The sequence below is a fragment of the Zootoca vivipara genome, chromosome 7 (assembly GCF_963506605.1).
Source record: "Zootoca vivipara chromosome 7, rZooViv1.1, whole genome shotgun sequence".
NCBI classification, from domain to species: domain Eukaryota; kingdom Metazoa; phylum Chordata; class Lepidosauria; order Squamata; family Lacertidae; genus Zootoca; species Zootoca vivipara.
Window position 1 is genome coordinate 15845929 of NC_083282.1, and position 18563 is coordinate 15864491.

At 44.3% G+C, this 18563-nt stretch overlaps 1 protein-coding gene across 4 annotated transcripts in view; it reads left to right on the forward strand.

Moving 5' to 3' along the window:
• LOC118088513 (receptor-type tyrosine-protein phosphatase C) overlaps window positions 1-18563 on the forward strand; it is a 78425-nt gene that overhangs the window by 24128 nt on the left and 35734 nt on the right. For 2 of the 4 annotated variants that reach the window (XM_035122244.2, XM_060276680.1), the window contains 2 exons: window positions 13161-13199; window positions 17195-17323. In XM_035122244.2, coding sequence (XP_034978135.1) covers window positions 13161-13199; window positions 17195-17323 — 168 coding nt within the window. The remainder of the gene's footprint in view (window positions 1-13160; window positions 13200-17194; window positions 17324-18563) is intronic. The other 2 variants (XM_035122245.2, XM_035122246.2) reach the window with 1 other exon arrangement.

Genomic DNA, 18563 nt, shown 5'->3' on the forward strand with positions numbered 1-18563 from the left:
AACAAAAACGGTATATAATTTGAGGTGAAAGGAACTCAGAGGTTTTGTCTTTCTTACTTCGGGCCTTGTACATAGCAGGAAGTCATTCAGCCGAACATACAGAGGGGAAGAAACCCTCAGAACTACACAGCCAATCAGGGCATGTGCCACTTCAGTAAGCATCACACCACTCAGTGTGGTTGCTAAGCAGCACCATAGCTGCCAAGTTTTCCCTTTTCTCACGAGGAAGCCTATTCAGCATAAGGGAATTTCCCTTAAAAAAAGGGAGAACTTGGCAGCTATGAGCAGCACCCATTCTGCTCTTAGCTAGTTGACTTTAAAACATGCAAAATTAACCATTAAGTTATATAAGTTACCATTTCTGGTGTTGCACTTCTAACAAGAACTATGTATTTCATTGCATGGACAGGGGTCGAGAAGGTGCAATTGATCAGGAATTCCCACTGTGTTTATACCAACCATCACATGGCATGAACAGCATGTAGGCTTCATACTGTTCCATTCCTGGGACACCCTTCTCCTGAAACTTTAAAGTGCTGGTGCACTGCAACAATTCGCCCGTTTTGGTGCCGAAGATATTTATTCATTTGTGAGCTTACAAGCAGCATAACGTGGGAATGAGATGACGGCTTGCTAAGGACTGCAAGCTGACATTTGCTCTTTACAACTGAGCAGGGTCTGCAAGCGGCAGATAAAATTAACATAGCCACATCCGGCAGCACTTCGCTGTTTGAGCTAGAAGTCATGTGTCAGGAAACAAAACCAGTTCACTTGCGAAGAACCACATAGGCACATATGCAGCTACATTTGTTTCTTTGGTGCGGTATTCAGTGAAAATGAAATATTCCTCCATTTGAGCTCCTCATTTCATTATTATTTTTTAAAAAGTGTCCCACTTTATATTTCCACCCAAACATTATTTTATTAGCTTTTATATCTATGGTAATCTAAGTAAGCCGTAAGACTGTGTGTGTATCTTCTGTTCTCTAAATGATTACAGAACCCACCTGCAGGTGATATCTCCTCCCCTCCATTGCTTTTTACCGAAATGCATAACCCTCCCCCTGCTTATTTACATCTGGGCAGTGGAGCAGGACTTCCTTGTACTGTGCTCAGGCGGGAACTATTTGCAAAATCTGCAAAGTGGTTTGTGAACTGGTGCCGTGCCAATGGAATTCTTTCTTTTCCTTCTCCTCTGCCTCCTCCTTGTGCAAAGCAAGGCCAGAACTATGCAGAGCAGACAACTGAAATTCTAAAATATCTTTCTGAAAACTTAAAAAGTTTGAGTAATGCTCAGTTGTCCTCTTTATTAAGCTTAATCGGCAGAGGAAGAGGCTAACTCCCAAGGCAACTTGTCTCAGTAGGAGCAGGGATTGAGCCCCTTTGGCAATTTTTCTGTTGTTCCTTCTCTCAACTTTGAGCGAAGAAGGAGGAGGAGGAGGAGGAGGAGGAGGGCAGCGATCCAACCAAAGTTAAGCACCTGGAATGTCCATTGATTTCAAAGAAAGAAGGCATAGCCATCCAATTGAAATGAATGGGATTCAGACAATAACATTGGCTACATTGTAGTCTATACTGCTAACCCTCTTACTTGTGGAGTTGGAAAAGGAAATATATAGGTATAGGCAAGTATCCTTCCTAGTTACTTGCTAAGAAGGAAAGCGACTTCAAATTGCTCTGTGCGTGGCACTGAAATGAAATATTTGTTTGATTACAGTTATTTAATTTGAAGCTTGTCTGCTTTTTAATTGTTTTGCACTGACTTTTGATGGCATTCCCCATCAGCACCCAGAACACCCAGCCGAATACCAGGACCAAAATAGACAGACGAGGGAGTGGAGTGTTCTACACTGGTGAGAAGGCCTGTGGAACTCCCTACCAATAGAGATTCAGCAGGAACCTCTTTTGTCCCTTTCTTCAGGCAACTTTTTGGAAAACTGTATCATTCAGAAAAGGCCTTGCAACATAACTTTTCTCTTTTGAATGAATCCATATTTATTGACGTTTTATTGATTTCTTAAAGTAAGGTTTTCTGGATACTTTTTTGCCGATTTCATCCTTCTGCATCTTGTGCAATCTTCCACACAACATGACAGCCGCTTCTGAAAATCTAGTGAAAGTTTAGCATTCATTTCTGTGTTGTTTCCGGGTGTTTGTGTGTTTGCAACCCCATTAACTCAGAAAATTGCAGTGTTTTCATGTGATCAAATTTGGGGTGATATACTGGCACACGTTTCTTTATTGATCAAAAAGCCATTGTTCCATAACACAACAGATTACTGGCAGTGTTGTGCAGTCAGTGAACTAGGGGAATTAGGATAGTCCCCTAAATATTCCCTTGGTGCCTCCTTCCCAAAGCCCTGGAAGCTTCTGACCAGCTTAGGGAGGGAGGTGCAATGCTCTGACATGCTCATGTGTATGACATCAGGATGTCACGCACGCAACGTCCCCTGCCCCAATTGCCCTCGCAAACTGGGACCCCTGGCCCTAGCCGTTCCCCTACGGGAAATTTCACTGCACCCAACTGGATACTGCAGTGTAGAAGGGACATTAGGAATCAGGACAGAAGTGCTAGCATTACAATCAGCAAAACTAACACCATAAACTCCACATCAGAATGCAGCCACAGAGCACCTGTACGGCCTGCTGGGTGTTTAACAACCTCCCCGCCCCCTGGTTTTTTCCAGTGCTGAGCAAACAGGAAAAGCAAGAGTTTTATCATTTCCTGGATGAGGCATTGCATATAGCAGCTCACCAGCTCTGCAGGCCTGCCCTTTAAGAGCAAAGTGCTCGCTTCTTCACCGAATGTTCCCACACATTCTTACTGGGAACTAGCACGAGAAAGATTTGCTTGAAGCTGTCCCCTTGAATCAGAGTTGCCTGCAGAAAAAACCTCCTTGGCTTTAATGAAGATAAGCTTCGCAAGTCCATTAAGACAAGAATTTGTAAAGAAGTGAATGCCATTACACACACACACACACACACGATTTACCTGCTTAGGGTAGCCAGAAAAGAACTTTAGTCCTCTACAGATGTTCCTCTGCTGTTTTACGGCAGCATTTTATCAGGGTTTATTTTCTTGGCAGTCTTACCGATAGTGCTACTGCCAAACATTTAGCTTTGTAGCTACAAACCGAGGTTTGTTTTGTTGATTAAACAAATAGTACTGATGTCCTCTTCCTTGTAATAGTTTGCTCTCTTTCTCTCTCTCTCCCTGTCTCACCGGCAATAACTGAAATGCCACTGTACACCTCTGAAATAGCTTGTTGTCAAGGTCAGGAAAGATGTTTACAGGTCTGTTGAATTCCCTGGCTCATGTACCTCAATGCTGTCTCTGAGACAGGAGGGTAACTGGAGCATGTAATCACATGTTCTCCCAGCTATTGCCCGAAGGCTTTATCTGGGGCCTAAAGTATAGGCTTTTTAAACTCCACAGCTGACTTTCAAAGACTCGGCCACTCTTACAGATTCTGTACCTAAGTGGGCTTTTAAAAAATCAACCTTTTATTTTCCCTTGCCTGCCACAGTCTTTCAGGCCAAAGTATGGAAATAAACAGTGCTTTTTCCCCTGAAAAATGTTTAGGGGTACTCTCATTTTCCTACTCATATTGAAATACGGTCCCTTAATGAGGCCAAACTTAGATTCACAAAATGTTTAGGGGTACCCCTGCGTCCCCAGAAAAAAAGCACTGGAAATAAATAAAATGCAACTCATTGGCTAAGATTCTAAGGGGAGTGCAGACCAAGTGTGCTTTTTCTTCTTGTTAATTGCTTTTTATCGCTTGAGCTTATATATTTATATGATTGAACTAGTAGCTACAGTGAGTTTTAGAAAAAGTTTTTTTCAAAATAATTTTTGTGACTGTAGATATCTATAGCTCTTTATGGAACAATCTAACTCAAAGTGTCCCATTAATTCCACTGAGAAATATTTCACACACTATTACAGACCCTCCAAATATCCCTGTTTTCTAGGGACAGTCCCTAGAAGCTGCCCTGGCTTCTGATTTGATCTCGGTGAATCTGGCTTTTCCTTAGGAAAAGTATTGGTGGGTAGGAAATGTTGGAAGGTATGGAGTTATGCGACCCCTGAGCCAAGAAGATAAGTAATTATACAACTTTTAGAAGACTTCTGAAGGCAGGCCTGTATAGTGAAGTTTTTTTAAAAAAAAAAGTTTAATGTTTTATTATGTATTTATGTATGTTGGAAACTGCCCAGAGTGGCTGGGGCAACCCAGCCACATGGGCAGGGTATAAAAAATAAAGTTGTTGTTGCTGCTGAATAGGATGTCCCTATTTTCATCGGAGAAATATTAGAGGGTATGCTTTTATACACATGCTTACTTATCTCACTGAAATCCGTGAGAAGTAGAAATGATTTGCTTTGACTCATTCATGCCCATTTCATACCCTCCAACAATTCTCCCATGAAAATAGGGACATCCCATTCCATAATGATAATTTTAGTATTTATTCCCCACACATCTCACTGGGTTGTCCCAGCCACTCTGTGCGGCTTCCAAACACATATAAAAACGTAATAAAAGATTAAACATTTTTTAAAAAAACCTTCGCAATATAGGATTGCCTTAAGATGGCTCATAGGGTGGGATAATTCCATACCTTCCAACATTTCTCCGATGAAAATAGGGACATCCTAAGGAAAAGTAGGGTATTCTGAGCACAACAATTCAAAGTGTTAGTGCTGACCTTTAAAGCTCTAAACGGCCTCGGTCCAGTATACCTGAAGGAGCGTCTCCACCCCCATCATTCTACCTGGACACTGAGGTCCAGTGCCGAGGGCCTTCTGGCGGTTCCCTCGTTGCGAGAAGCCAAATTGCAGGGAACCAGGCAGAAGGCCTTCTCGGTAGTGGCGCCCGCACTGTGGAACGCCCTTCCATCAGATGTCAGAGAAAAACAGCTACTAGATTTTTAGAAGACACCTGAAGGCAGCCCTGTTTAGGGAGGCTTTTAATCTTTACTCAGTTGTTTTATTCTTCTGTTGGAAGCCGCTCAGAGTGGCTGGGGAAGCCCAGCCAGATGGGTGGGGTATAAATAATAAATTATTACTATTACTATTATTATTCCAGGATGAAATCAGAAACTGGGATGGCTTCTTTAAATCAAGGCTGTCCCTGGAAAATAGGGAAACTTGGAGGGTCTGCCATTTATGTATTTTAAGGCAAAACCTAGAAATTTGCTGCACTTGGTTTGCTCTGGCTGAGAAACCTAGGATGTTTGCAAGAGGGTAAGATGACATCTTTCCCCCAGTCCCATCACTGTGTCCTTGTATGAATGAGCAGGTGCTAGATATCTATCAGCCAGCAAAGGTTAGGTACTTTCTTCAGAAATCTGGGTCATGATAGACAGATAAGGCTGGCAATGTGGTTTAGAGAGCCCTGCTTCCTGGTGACACGATGGCTGGGAATCAGATGCAGAGACGGCAAGTGCTGCTGAAGGTTCCATTAAGCTCGGAACAAGAAATGGTGGGATCCCGAGTGACAGTTTGTTGGAAAGCAAAGTTCTTGTACAAGCCTTGCTGTAATGGTATCTTTATTGCAATTGAGATCATTCCTTGGCTGCTTTCGACATTTCAGAACCTTCCCAGGACTACAAGAGGGAGAGGATTTGCATTGTAACGGCATTGCTGTTGCAGAACAACAATGATAAGTCTGAATTGTCTGTTCAGCCCATGTCAAGTGAAGCTAGTTTAGATTGGTGACTGGTCTTAGAGCACCTTAGAGTTGTAGTTTCCGGATCATCTTCAAAGGTAGCCCTACCTAGAGCGCATTGCAGTAGCCCAAGCGGGAGATAACTAGAGAATGCACCACTCTGGCGAGATAGGAAGCATCAGGAGTCAGGAAAAGACCAGTAATTGTATGTATTTATGAAGAACAAAACAGCAGCTATGGCTTCCTACCCCAGGCAAGACTACAGGCCAGTTCCCATTGAGCTCTGGAGGAAACAACAACCAGAGAGGGGAAGAGAAGTTTTTTTTTACAGACTAGGCATGACACAACACATACACGGCAACATAGGCCTGGTTTAAATAAAAACCAGTATATGGATCCACTCTTATTCATCTGGGCCTGACAGGGCAACTTACTGACATCTGAGGTACTAGCGAACATAGGTAACATAAATGCTCCGAGTTTGTAGCACAAGGGTTTGAATCAGGAAGCTCGCAACTACCCTGGAGAAGTTGTGGTTTTAGCACAGAGTGGGTCGATGCCTTTAGCATGCTGGTGTTATGGAAACCGAGTTTCGCCACAGAGAAGAACTCGCGTACTAAACCACATAGCGCTGCACACCCTCTTCCTTTTTTATGCAGCCTCCTGAAGAAGAAAAACAGAAGTCGGCAAAGCGAAACCACAAATGAAGGAGGCCTTTGCAGCAATGCTATGCTAATTGCCTGATATCATGGGGGTCAGATAATGGGAAACTCTCACAATGCACACAGGGTTGCAACAGAGTGGACATATAATTTCAGTTCCTAATAAAAGGAATTGCAGCTGAATGGCCTAGCGCAGAACTTTAAATGCTTAAGGAAGGTCTGAGCAAACTCGAAGCCAAATACGGGGTGTCAGTCATGTACAGAAGGCAGTCGCGCCCCCATTTCGCCCAGCCCCCGTTCCACTCTGTTCTGCCTGCCACTTCCATAGTGATGTACATGTGCTATCGTTGTTGCCTGCATTACATTAGAGAAAACTGCTTTGTGAAAATGTGCATATTAGGCAAAACTGCATGCAAAAATAAGTTATACTGGGATAATTTAACACTGAAATGCCGATGAATTTTTATGAGGACTTCTTTCTCTCCCTTTTTAAAATCGAAATCTGATGGGGAAATGAGGAGAACTGAAACTAAGGTTGAAAAAGTGAGAAGCTGAGGGAAACTAACATGGACATTGCCCATCCCTAGGGCCAGGAGAGTTTTTCTGGGGTGGACACCATAAAGGCCTGTTTCTGTTTATGTTCTGCCCGGTAGTCCTTCCTCCATAAGGACATTTGTGTGCAGCAAGGATTAAGATCTTCACTGCAATTGCTCCAAGGCTGTGGATTCCACAGCATGGAATGACTTTCCCGATGAAATTTACAACTGCTCTTGACTTGCAGTCTATTGAAAAAAGGCCCACAACTGTTGAGCAGAAACTGCTGTTGATTGCACTGTATCTTGCTAACTTTGTTTCTTAAAACAATTATTTGCTTTTATTGCATTGTTGTTGTTTTTAAAGGTTGCTTTTCTGCAATGCCCCTTTTGAACTTCAGAGTGGAGGGCTTCAGATGTTCTAATAAAATACAGAGGTTATCTGACTCAGGGATTGTGGCCATGGTTGTGGAGGTTTTGCACTTCCAGATTTCAGGAGTGGGGACGTGTGTTTGAAGCATGAATGTCTTGTGAACCAGCACTGTGCAGCAGCTAAGCATGTTGAATTTTATCTACTCCAGCAACAATATTTTGTGCATGAATGAGAGCTAAGCATTAAAAAAAAAAATCTCATGGTTGACAAATGTACAATGTTTTGTGCCAAATCACTGCTTACTCATCCAAAGAATTTAATGTGGTGATTTTCTTATTCTAATCTGAAAATATTGATGTTGATCAATATTCCTGATTTCCATCTCTTTCCTTAATCTCAGTGGGGTGAGCTTCCTTCCCTCTCCCCCAGTTCTGCTATAAGCCCAAACATTCTTTGATATATTGCATGCATTATTATACACATTATAATACATATAATATTATGGCATATACATCCATGTTTTCAAAAGTAACCAAAAGTATGCATGTAGTGCATTTTTGCTGTGGAAACATAGTGCACCGGGGTTTGACTCTTTTATATGCATCATGCATATGATAAACCTTTTTGTATACAGTTTTGCATGTAATCAAACAGGCTTTTGTTTTAAAGATCATGCATCTCAGAGGCAAGTGGGCTCTTAATGCAGGAGAAGGTCTGATGTAAGCAAAGCTCGATTGGGTTGGAATGCCATGCAATGCCTAGCACATATCCAGCAGCCAAATTCTGAGTATAAACACGTTTATAAAAGGATTCCTCCTCTGTCTGTAGTTGCCAGGCGTTGAGCTTCATTCAGTGCTCTGGTTTGGTTTGGCTTGGTTCAGCATTCCCTGCTCACATCCTGGATGTTTAGCATTGAAACACCTTGTAGTGTCTTTCGTTGGGTTTCTTCTCACTCCACAAACATATCCGAAACACTCCAAAACACTACAGCTGGTTCTGTTTCCTTACAACTTCTGCAGACTGAGATATAGAACAAAAAGGACCCCATTATTCATTATTTTATATTATTTATTATTTATATCCTGCTTTTCCTCCAAAGAGCACAAGCTTGCAGTCAGGATGCTGACAGTGGCTCCCAGCTGGTTGCCTAGGAAAGTATAAAAACAAGGGAAGGTTTCTTACCGTCCTTTTTTATTCAATATTTACAGAGAGAGGCTATAGAACCCAGCCTCTTGGATAATGGCGTTGTCCCAAGTGAATCTCCACCCCTGTCTCTCCCACTTCCTCATCCGTCACTTCCACGGGTGCTGCTATGTGCCCTCTGTCTTTGAGCTCCTGCTTTCAAGGCTCACTGGGTTTTGGGAAGGATGGGTGTCTGGAAGGCTTTCCAATGAAAACAGTGTCTGTCAGCTGTCACCCTGTTCCTCCCCCCCCCTCTCCCATTATTTCCCAACTTTTCCCCTCCTCTGCCTCTGAGCTGCCTCTGACTTACAAACCACTGTTGTAAGTCTATACTGTCTTCCTCCTCCCTGGAAAGGTCAGAGTGGGGAGGCGGTCTCCATCATTCCTCCTCTGCCCAGTCCCTGACACTAGCATGCACCCCTCTCTGTTTGACACCCCCACACACACACTCCATGACCCTGTGAGGTAGGTTAGGCTGAGAGATAGGGTCCAGGGTAACCCAGTGAGTTTCAGAAGGATGACTGAATATTTGAACCCAGATCTCCCCAACCCTAGTCCAATCAATAGAGCATCGTCTCCCTCTGCCTTTTCTTTTTAAAATGCCAGATGCAGTTGTGAGTGGAAGCTGACCTAGGGGGGCAATCCCCCACCAACTTCAGGATAACCACAGCCAGCCCCATGCCATCTTATTTACAACCAGTCAGAGGGTGGCTTTGCTTGTCACTGGCTTTGCCTGCACCAACTGCCCATCTCCCAGGCATATACCTGATGGGCACTAATCACTCCTAGTGATAATGAAGAACTGGTGCTGATTTAAGAAGGTAGCCAAGATATGAGGTGCTGCGAAGAAGGTGCCTCACACCAAGATGATCAACAAAGTTCTCCGCAACTGGTGCCCCTACAACATGAATGAATCAGTCCAGTTTTCCTCCTCCAGATGAGACACACTTGCCTGCTTGTCATATGAGGAGTTAATTTCTCATTAGCACACTGCTGGTGGTGTTTCTGCTGCAATAATTTAATCTGCAGCAGTCTGTGCTGAAGCAGCAACCAGCAAACTGACCTCAAAGTGTTTGAACATATAACAGAAAACAAGACTATTCCTTTTTTTTTTTAATATAAAGAATGCAGCGTTTACTAGGAGGTTTTAGGCTGTGTTCATATACACAGACTTGCCCGAGTATATGCTTCTTTGCGCCTCTCTGACAATACTGAGCTGGGGGGAAACTAGGTTCTGATGACATTTTGTTAGTGTACATATCATCTTCACTCATCCTCCTTGTCTCTCCAGTCATGACAGTCAGCATTGCCCTGCATGGGAGAAACCAAGTAAGATTGTAGGGAGATGGCTTTAAAAATCCAGATGAGCACCACAGATGAACGCAGATAAAAAATTGCATGATGATAATATGACATTGGTGACTCTGGATTGCGGAAGTGCTGCCATTCTTTTACCATTAGTACTTTTGAAGAAATAATAATGTAACCTTCTATGGACAGGAACCACTTAGGATTTGTTAACCTATGCTCTGGTATCCTCTAGGTCAGCATTTCTCAACCGCTGTTCTGCGGCACACTACTGTGCCGCGAGAAGCTGGCTGGTGTGCCGTGATGTGAGAAGGGCGATTTTGCAGCATCGTGGTCCCCTTTCGCTCTAGCTGCAGGAAGCCGGCCAGAGCCTCCCCCCCTTTTTTTGCAAATAAATTTTGGGAGGGAGACCGAGGGAAAGCCGCCCGCTTCTCTCTCACGCCACTTTACGGCTGCTGAAAACCCCCCAGAGAGAGCAGCGCCGCCGTACAGCGCCCAGGCTCCCTCCTCTCCCAAGGTAAAGGGATCCGCCGCCAAGAGTGGGGGGGGGAGAGTGGGAGGGGGGAAGGAGGAGCGCAGGCGAGAGCTGGTGGGCAGAAAAGTTGGCCAAGTCGCGGCAAGGCGAGGCAGGCACGCGGGGGCGCGCACGCAGGTAGCGGCTCGCGAACCGGGAGGCGCCAACCCGGCAGCGGAGAGCTAGAGCGCGCGAGGAGGGAGTGCGCGCAGGCGCCGCCGCCGCTCTTCCAGCCCAGCTGCCATTCTCCCAACACTAAGCGCTCCCCTCTCCCCTCCTTCCTTTTATCCCACACCCCCATCTTTGCCTCGCTTTCTCCCGCCCTGCCCGTGGCTGCAATGAGCTTGACCCGCCGGAAAGCAATATTTGGCAAGTGTTTCTTACAGTCATAATTATAATATAGGGCGGCAAAGAGTTAATTAACTTTTTTAATGGTGGTGTGCCTCGTGATTTTTTTCACGGAACAAGTGTGCCGTGGCCCAAAAAAGGTTGAGAAACACTGCTCTAGGTGAGGTTACTGCAATGCTGCTTCTGAAGGTGGTTCAGAAATGGTAGCAGATGCCCAAGTCCACAACCAGATTGTTGATCAATGCAAAAGGATCTGAATGTACACCACCAATTCTGACAAAGCTGCAGTGGCTTCTAAATGGTTTCCTGGCCCAGTTCAAAGTGCTGGTTTTCACCTATAAAGGCTTCTGTGACTCAAGACCCCAAGACCTCAAGGACTCCCCCTCCCCACATGAACCAACCCCGACCCTGCACTCATCACCCGAGGCCCTTCTCAATGTTCTCGAGAACAGGCCTTCTCAGTGGTGGCTCCCTGCTTGTAGAACGCTCTTCCCAGGAAGACATCCCTGGCTCCATCATTGTCTATCTCCAGGTGCCAGGCAAAAGTGGTCCTTTTCTGCTAGGCCTTTGGCCTTCAATTATCTGTGGCTTCCATTGTGGGTAGAGTGGGTTAATCCTTCCTTTTTTATATAAATACTAGCTGGCCCTGCCACGCATTGCTGTGGCTCATCCGTGTGATTCCCCCCCACCCTGTGCCGATCCATGACGTATCCCCCCCTTCCCCCCCACCCCGGCTTATCCCTGTAACTGGCCCCACCGTGTCCTGAACTATCCCATCCCCTCCCCCCAACCCCCAGCCAGGTGAGTCAGTACCTCCATTCAGCCTAGTCTATAAAGGCGTCGGCCTAGTATATAAACGGGGGCTGAGGTGCTGTTGAGAGGAAAGGTTTTATAGGTGCAGTACCAGTGTAGCTTACACTAGAGGGCGCTGGTTTGCAACCTGGTTTTTTTTCCCAGCATGCATTTTTGCCTGAGTGGTGTGTTTTGAAACACGGGGTTTTGGGGTTTTACCTGGCGGGGGTGTGACATCTGTCTTAGCAAACTTTCCTATAGCCTTTGGACATTCACATGTGATGTTGTGTCAAAATTTCACCTCAATCGGTCAAGCGGTTTTGTTGAACATTGGAGACGAAGGAACATACCCAGTTTACATTTTTATATATATATAGATGGATGAGTTTTAGCTTTTACTCTCTTTTAGTTTTATGTTGTTTTTAATTTACATGCTGCTTTTTGTAAGTTGCTCTGACTTACTTTTTGTAAAATAACTAAATAAAAAAGTGACTACCAAGTTGTATTAATAATAATATGAATAGAAAGGAATAGATCGTTGATATGCAATCAGGTGCCCTATGGTTTCTTAAAAAGGACTTCTCTTCATTTGACTTGGTGCCTCGCCATTACCATGTTACTATGGAATGGATATTTACTGCATACAGTTTGGTAGTGTTATGGTGCCATCTACTGATTTTTTCTAAACTTTCTGTGCATTAGAGTACTGCTATACAGAGTATACCTGCTACTTCTTGGTACAGCTTTATTATGTATACGGCTAAAAACACACACACATAAAACAGAGGACCGCCTTCCTATCATGAAACTCTTTGGTTACCTTAACCCGTATGTTGTTTGTCTGGGACAGGAAATCATGTTATTTGGATGTCCCCCCCCCCGATGTATTGCCTAAACTTCCTCTTTTGGGCTAGAGTGGGATATTTTGCTTTATGTGCATATGATGTGGTATTATGTTGCAAGAATCTAATTATTAATTATTTTTAAAAAAAACAAACACCTATTATACTGTACAGCATAAGGGAAGAGGTCACAAAAGGATCACAGACACTGCCTTGAAGACCTACAAGTCGAAGAAAAGGCAGCTCAAAATAAATGCCCTGTCTTTTGTAATTCTTCAGTTTTCACCACTAAAAGCTCCTGGCTGGTTCAAAAAAACTGTTTCCCATGCTCATTCTGTCCAATTTTATTATATATAATAAATATATAATCACAACCAGTATATTACGATTTACTTTTGCTGATAATTCATATCTCTATCATCTATCTATCTATCTATCTATCTATCTATCTATCTATCTATCTCTATTTCATCTATATCTGTAAAATTTAAATACACCTAAGGATACAAAGGGACACAGGTGGCGCTGTGGTCTAAACCACTGAGCCTAGGGCTTGCCGATCAAAAGGTCGGCAGTTCGAATCCCCGCGATGGGGTGAGCTCTTGTTGTTTGGTCCCTGCTCCTGCCCACCTAGCAGTTCGAAAGCATGTCAAAGTGCATGTAGATAAATAGGTACCGCTCCGGTGGGAAGGTAAATGGTGTTTCCATGCGCTGCTCTGGTACGCCAGAAGCGGCTTAGTCATGCTGGTGACATGACCCAGAAGCTGTCTGCAGACAAACACCGGCTCCCTTGGCCTATAGAGCAAGGTGAGTGCCACAACCCCAGAGTCGTCCGCGACTGGACCTAACAGTCAGGGGTACCTTTACCTTGTGGGAGAAAAATCAAGAAGTTGCATTTCAGATTAATTTCTTTTTTTTCTTCCTTTCTTTCTAGAACCAGTGGCAAAGAAAACTACTGCTCTTCCTCCCCAAGGTAAGAAAATGTTTGTTTGTTTTTTAAAAAATCACATTTACCGTACATTAAATATTTGCTATAGATGGATCATGATCCAATTCTGTAAGTGGGGTGGGCAGTGGGGAGAGCAATAAGTAAGCCGTGAGGGATTGGATCAGCTCCCTCATTTGCAAGACAAACACCCAGAATATACATCACAGGTGGACTGGGTTCAGTTACATCTTACAGAGAATGAAAATTATAATGTGTGTGTGTGTGTGTGTGTGTGCGTTGCTGTGACTCATCTGTGTGATTTTCCCCACCCTGTGCCGATCTATGACGTATCCCACCCCCTCCCCCACCCCGAATTATCCCTGTGATTCCCCCCTCCCTGTCCTGACCCATGATGTATCACGCCCCCTTCTCCCCCCACCAAAGGCTCATTCCTGTGACTGGTCTCACCATGTCCTGAACTACCCATCCCCTCCCCCCACCCCCACCCAGGCAAGTCAGTACCTCCATTCGGCCTAGTCTGTAAAGGCTATGGCCTAGTATGTAAACAGGAGCCAAGGTGCTGTTGAGAGGGAATGTTTTATAGGTGCACTACCAATGTAGCCGCCGCTAGAGGGTGCTGGTTTGCAACCTGGTTCTTTTCCCAGCACGCACTTTTGGCTGAGTGGTGCGTTTTGGAACAGGGGTTTTGGGGGTTTTACCTGGCGGAGGTGTGACATCTGTCTTAGCAAACTTTCCTATATCCTTTGGACATTCACATGTGATGTTGTGTCAAAATTTCACCTAAATCAGTCAAGCTGTTTTGGTGAGAAGTGGAAACACACGCACATGTCCTTTTTACATTTATATATATATAGATATATAGAATGAACAAGAATTTGCTGTTGAAGATCAGAGTGCCAATTGATTCAAAATAAATTCAGTTTCTTCAGGAATATAACTAATCACTGCCAATTTTGCTGTGCAAGCTTATAACTATCCCTTGCCCTACTCTTATTACAATTTTGGGTACAATTTTACAATGTTGGGTATTCTCTCTCCCATTTTACCTTTGACCTGTTCCTCAGTCCTGGAAACTATATTTAAGATTAATTGTGATTTAATTGCTTTTTATCACTTTTTAGTTGTCGTGAATATAAAACCAATATAGAGTTGGCTGTAGGCACTGAGATTTACGTTAATCTCTAATCTAGTTCCCATAGATTTCTGTCCTGTTCTAAGCATGATCTGGATCTAATCCATAGTAATTAAAGAACAGATTTTCCCTCATTCATGTTTCAGACTTATTTCGGTTCAAAAAATCTAGTTCAACTTTCAGAAAACTATTTGAAAAAAAGCTGCAGAATTAAAAGTACTAATGGGATTAATTGAGCAAATACATAGGTGCCATACAATGCATTTTATCAGGGAAGTGTTCTTAATCTGGGTTAATTTTAGTAGCAAATCTAGAACCTAGCAATGGAAATTGTTCTGGATTAATTAGCAAAGAACACGAGGACTTTTGGGTAGGCTCATGCCACATCTTCCATCTTCCATACAGTGTCTGGCATATATTCAGCCGCAAGGTATTTGTCCGGTTTTTAAATTGCCACTGACTTACCTGACAGCCTTTGGCAAATCGGAGTTGCCAGCAGACGGCAGCACAGCTAAAGTTTGGTAAAATGGGAGATGTGGGCCTTTCGGGGTTTCTTTTGGGCCACCCATGTTCCACACATCACATCACATCACAATATGTATGTACGTACGATTAAGAAGGCTAGTAACATTTTTTGATTTAGCTAACATTTAGCTAACTCTGCCCCCTCTGCCATATACCCGTTGCTGTGGGGTACCACATGTTAGAGGAAAAGGTCTGCAGGGAGGGGCCTGCTGTACTTCTGTACGCATCCTGTTGCAGATCTTCACCATCACAATACCTTGAGGGAGGAAGACCAGGTGATGGGGACATGTCAGAGGAGGAGGGGCCAGAGGGTGTGGCCCTGCTCCCCCCTCCTTCATTCAGCACTGAATGTCTGAATGGGGATGGGGAACCCGCGGCTCTCCAGATGTTGCTGGACTGCAACTCCCATCAGCCACAGCCAGCATGGCCAGGGCTCGGGGATGATGGGAGTTGTAGTCCAACAACATCTGGAGGGCCACAGCTTCCCCATCCTTAGAACAGGTCTTCGTACTGAGTGCCAGTCGCAGTTGCACATCTCTACTGAGGGCTTGCAAGGGTAGGTATTCTCCAGCCTCCAACATGGCATACCTAGTCCGTGTCCCATGATATCTGAAGTGAGGGATTTTGTAAACTTGAACTACATGTGACATGGGAGTTCCTTGCTTGGAAGACAAAGGCCCATATTCGTAGGGGTGGAGTCTAACCTTTTCCCCACACCCCAAGCTGTTGTTATCCATGGAGAGTGAAATGTCTGTGAGATTTTTTTCCCTGGGGCTAATAGCGACTTTGGGAAAGCAATCTGGATTTGGGTTGTTGCACAAGGGCACAGGGTTAGCCACTCCCCTCTTGTAAAGCGTGGCTCAGCTCCAAATCACCCTAGCCATCCATGTAGCTGAGGCATCAGATGTTCCAGTTATGGCTCTTCCAACACCATAGCCTAATCCGTATTGGTAAGGATGGAATGGCAGACCCCTGGAAGCATAACAGTCCTTGTAATTCATCCTGGTTGAACAGACTGCTGGTGTCTTGCCATGCTGCAATGCCACTCTGTTTAAGACTCTGCTGTGTAACATGGCTGATTTGTTTATTGCCTTCCCCCCCCCCTCACGTGCTCACCATAGGAACTCTTCTTGGCTCTTCTCCCACACTTCCACGCACCACTCCACCCTCACCTGCAAGCACCTCTGAAGCAAAGCCTGGCTCTGCGACCAAGGAGGCACTGACCCCCACTTACCAGGCCTCCAATGCTTCCGGAATACCTGTTAGCAAAGCAACTGCTACTCCTGCGAATGCTGTCTCTGCCAACATCACAGGTTTGCTTTGGAGTTTTCTGATAAGAGATTATACTGCCCCAGGGCTACTGTCCTCTCCTGGGAGAGTGATGGTGGTGGAGCTTCATCACATAACTGCTACGTGGCTGGAAACTTTACTTGAATATGTATGTGAAGTTGCAATGCAATGGATGGTGAATGGCCGACTCTACAACCATAAAATCAAAGCAGAAATTAGGAGAACAGCCATTGGGGCAGGGGGTTGAGAGGTATGCATAGATAGCTGCTGAGGACAGGAAGCATCTCTGTGTTAGCAAGACTGAAGCTGGCTTTGTGGCTCACTTCACTCATCTTTGTGGAGTTGCTCACACTGGGGAGCTGATCCAGTTATGACCCTTTTCTGCTTGGCTATCTACAGGAATGAAGGGGCAAGCATGTGAACTGGGCCAATTGTGCTAATGATAGGCTGTCCCCCTCCCCTCCAAAGCGTGGTTAGAATCAGGCTTAAAGGTAAAGGTAAAGTATAGGACCCCTGGACGGTTAAGTCCAGTCAAAGGCGACTAGGGGGTTGCGGTGCTCATCAGGCCAAGGGAGCCTTTTTTTGTCCACAAACAGCTTTCTGGGTCATGTGGACAGCATGACTAAACCGCTTCTGGTGCAATGGAACACCGTGACAGAAACCAGAGCGCACGAACACACCGTTTACTTTTCCGCTGCAGCGGTACCTATTTATCTACTTGCACTGGTGTGCTTTCAAGCTGCTAGGTTGGCAGGAGCTGGGACAGAGCAATGGGAGCTCACCCCATCACAGGGATTCGAACCGCTGACCTTCTGATTGTCAAGCCCAAGAGGCTCAGTGGTTTAGACCACAGCGCCACCCACATCCCAAATAACCACATGGTCAGCCCACGCAGTTGATGCTCCAGGTAGCAACCGCAGCATGTCTTACAGTACTGTTGCTGGATTACAGTAGCTTTGCAAGAGATCAGGAATACTGTTTCCTTCTCTGAAGGGTACCCATTAACCAGTTAATGTTTTGCTGTTGTATCATAACAATGGTAATAAAAATTATTGCACTTTTGTTACTACAGAGATTGTTCCAACAAGCAGCTCATCCTTCCTCCCTCGCACGGAATCAAACACTTCCAGCACTCAGGCACTCAGCAGCATTGCTGCCTCTCCTTCACTCTCTCCCTCCACCGTCACGCACGCACCACCAGGTTTGCCGTGTTGTTCTTTGCAGTGCTCCAGAGCAATGTCTTAAGTACTGGGCGTGAATATTCAATTTGTGAGATGGTTAAGTGTTATCAGAATGCATTCATGTTTTGCTTGAGGTTTCTAAGCTGAGGTTGAACGATCACCTATGAGGGATGCTTTAACACTGAATTTCCTGTATTGGCAGGGATGTAGACCAGGTGATTGTTGAGGTTCTTTTGAAATCCAGATATCTTTTAAGATTTTTAATTGCATTATAAGACTGGGTAGTCATTGGAGGATGCATTCCTGTGTCTCTAGTTTAAAAATATCAAGTCAATGGCCAACTTAGTGCATTTTGGACATCTAGCCATGAACGTTGACTTCACATGGTCTCCTAAACAAACCACCATTGGTAAGCCAAGAACAAGCATTCTCTTAACGTCATGATTCGCTTGGAAACAAGCTATGAGTGCTGGTTCACACATCATGCTAAGTCAATGCTTAGCTCAGTTGGTTAGAGTGATCCGAGCTTGAAGAAAGGAGGAGTGAAATGAGAGCTATGTAGCATGCTATTTGTTCACATGGTTTATGGCTTGCCATGACACTGAACACACCCAATTTATCTTATATAGAAGAATTCTCACCAGTTATTCCTGCCCCTTGATACATTAAACCAGGCATGTACTTACCAAACAAATCAATGCACTAAAAGCTAGGATGCACTGAAAAGGATCATTGGGGGACAAGTTACTTGTATATAAGTTTTTCCAGTGGTGACGGAGAGCTTCCACACCACTTTATCTACATACTAGGAAAGCCCCACCTATTTTACCATATTATGGTGGTTTCAAAGGCTCGGAAGCAGGATCAGAAAGAACATTGGGAACCCTACATGAATAGCAAATTCAGGAATTACTTTTGTCAGTGTAAAATTATTCCTAGAAGTGATTCCATGTGCAGATAGTGCATTTTAAATATTAAACTTTTGAAAGGTTAACCTTAATTCCAGTTTTTAGTAAGCAAGGACATAACAAACAGGGAGCATCTCCTTTGCAAACCTCCTGTTTTACACATCCTGTTTTATATGTCTATAATGGTAGGAACTCCTTTAAATGAAATAGTTAACTAAATAAATGCCAGTGGTGCTTATGTAGAATTATGTAGAATTTCCCTGGAGCTTTATGACTTGAGAGTCTAGACTGCTTTGAACCAAAGGAAGGTTTCACAGCTATAAACAAACATATTACAAAGTTGTTGTTTTTT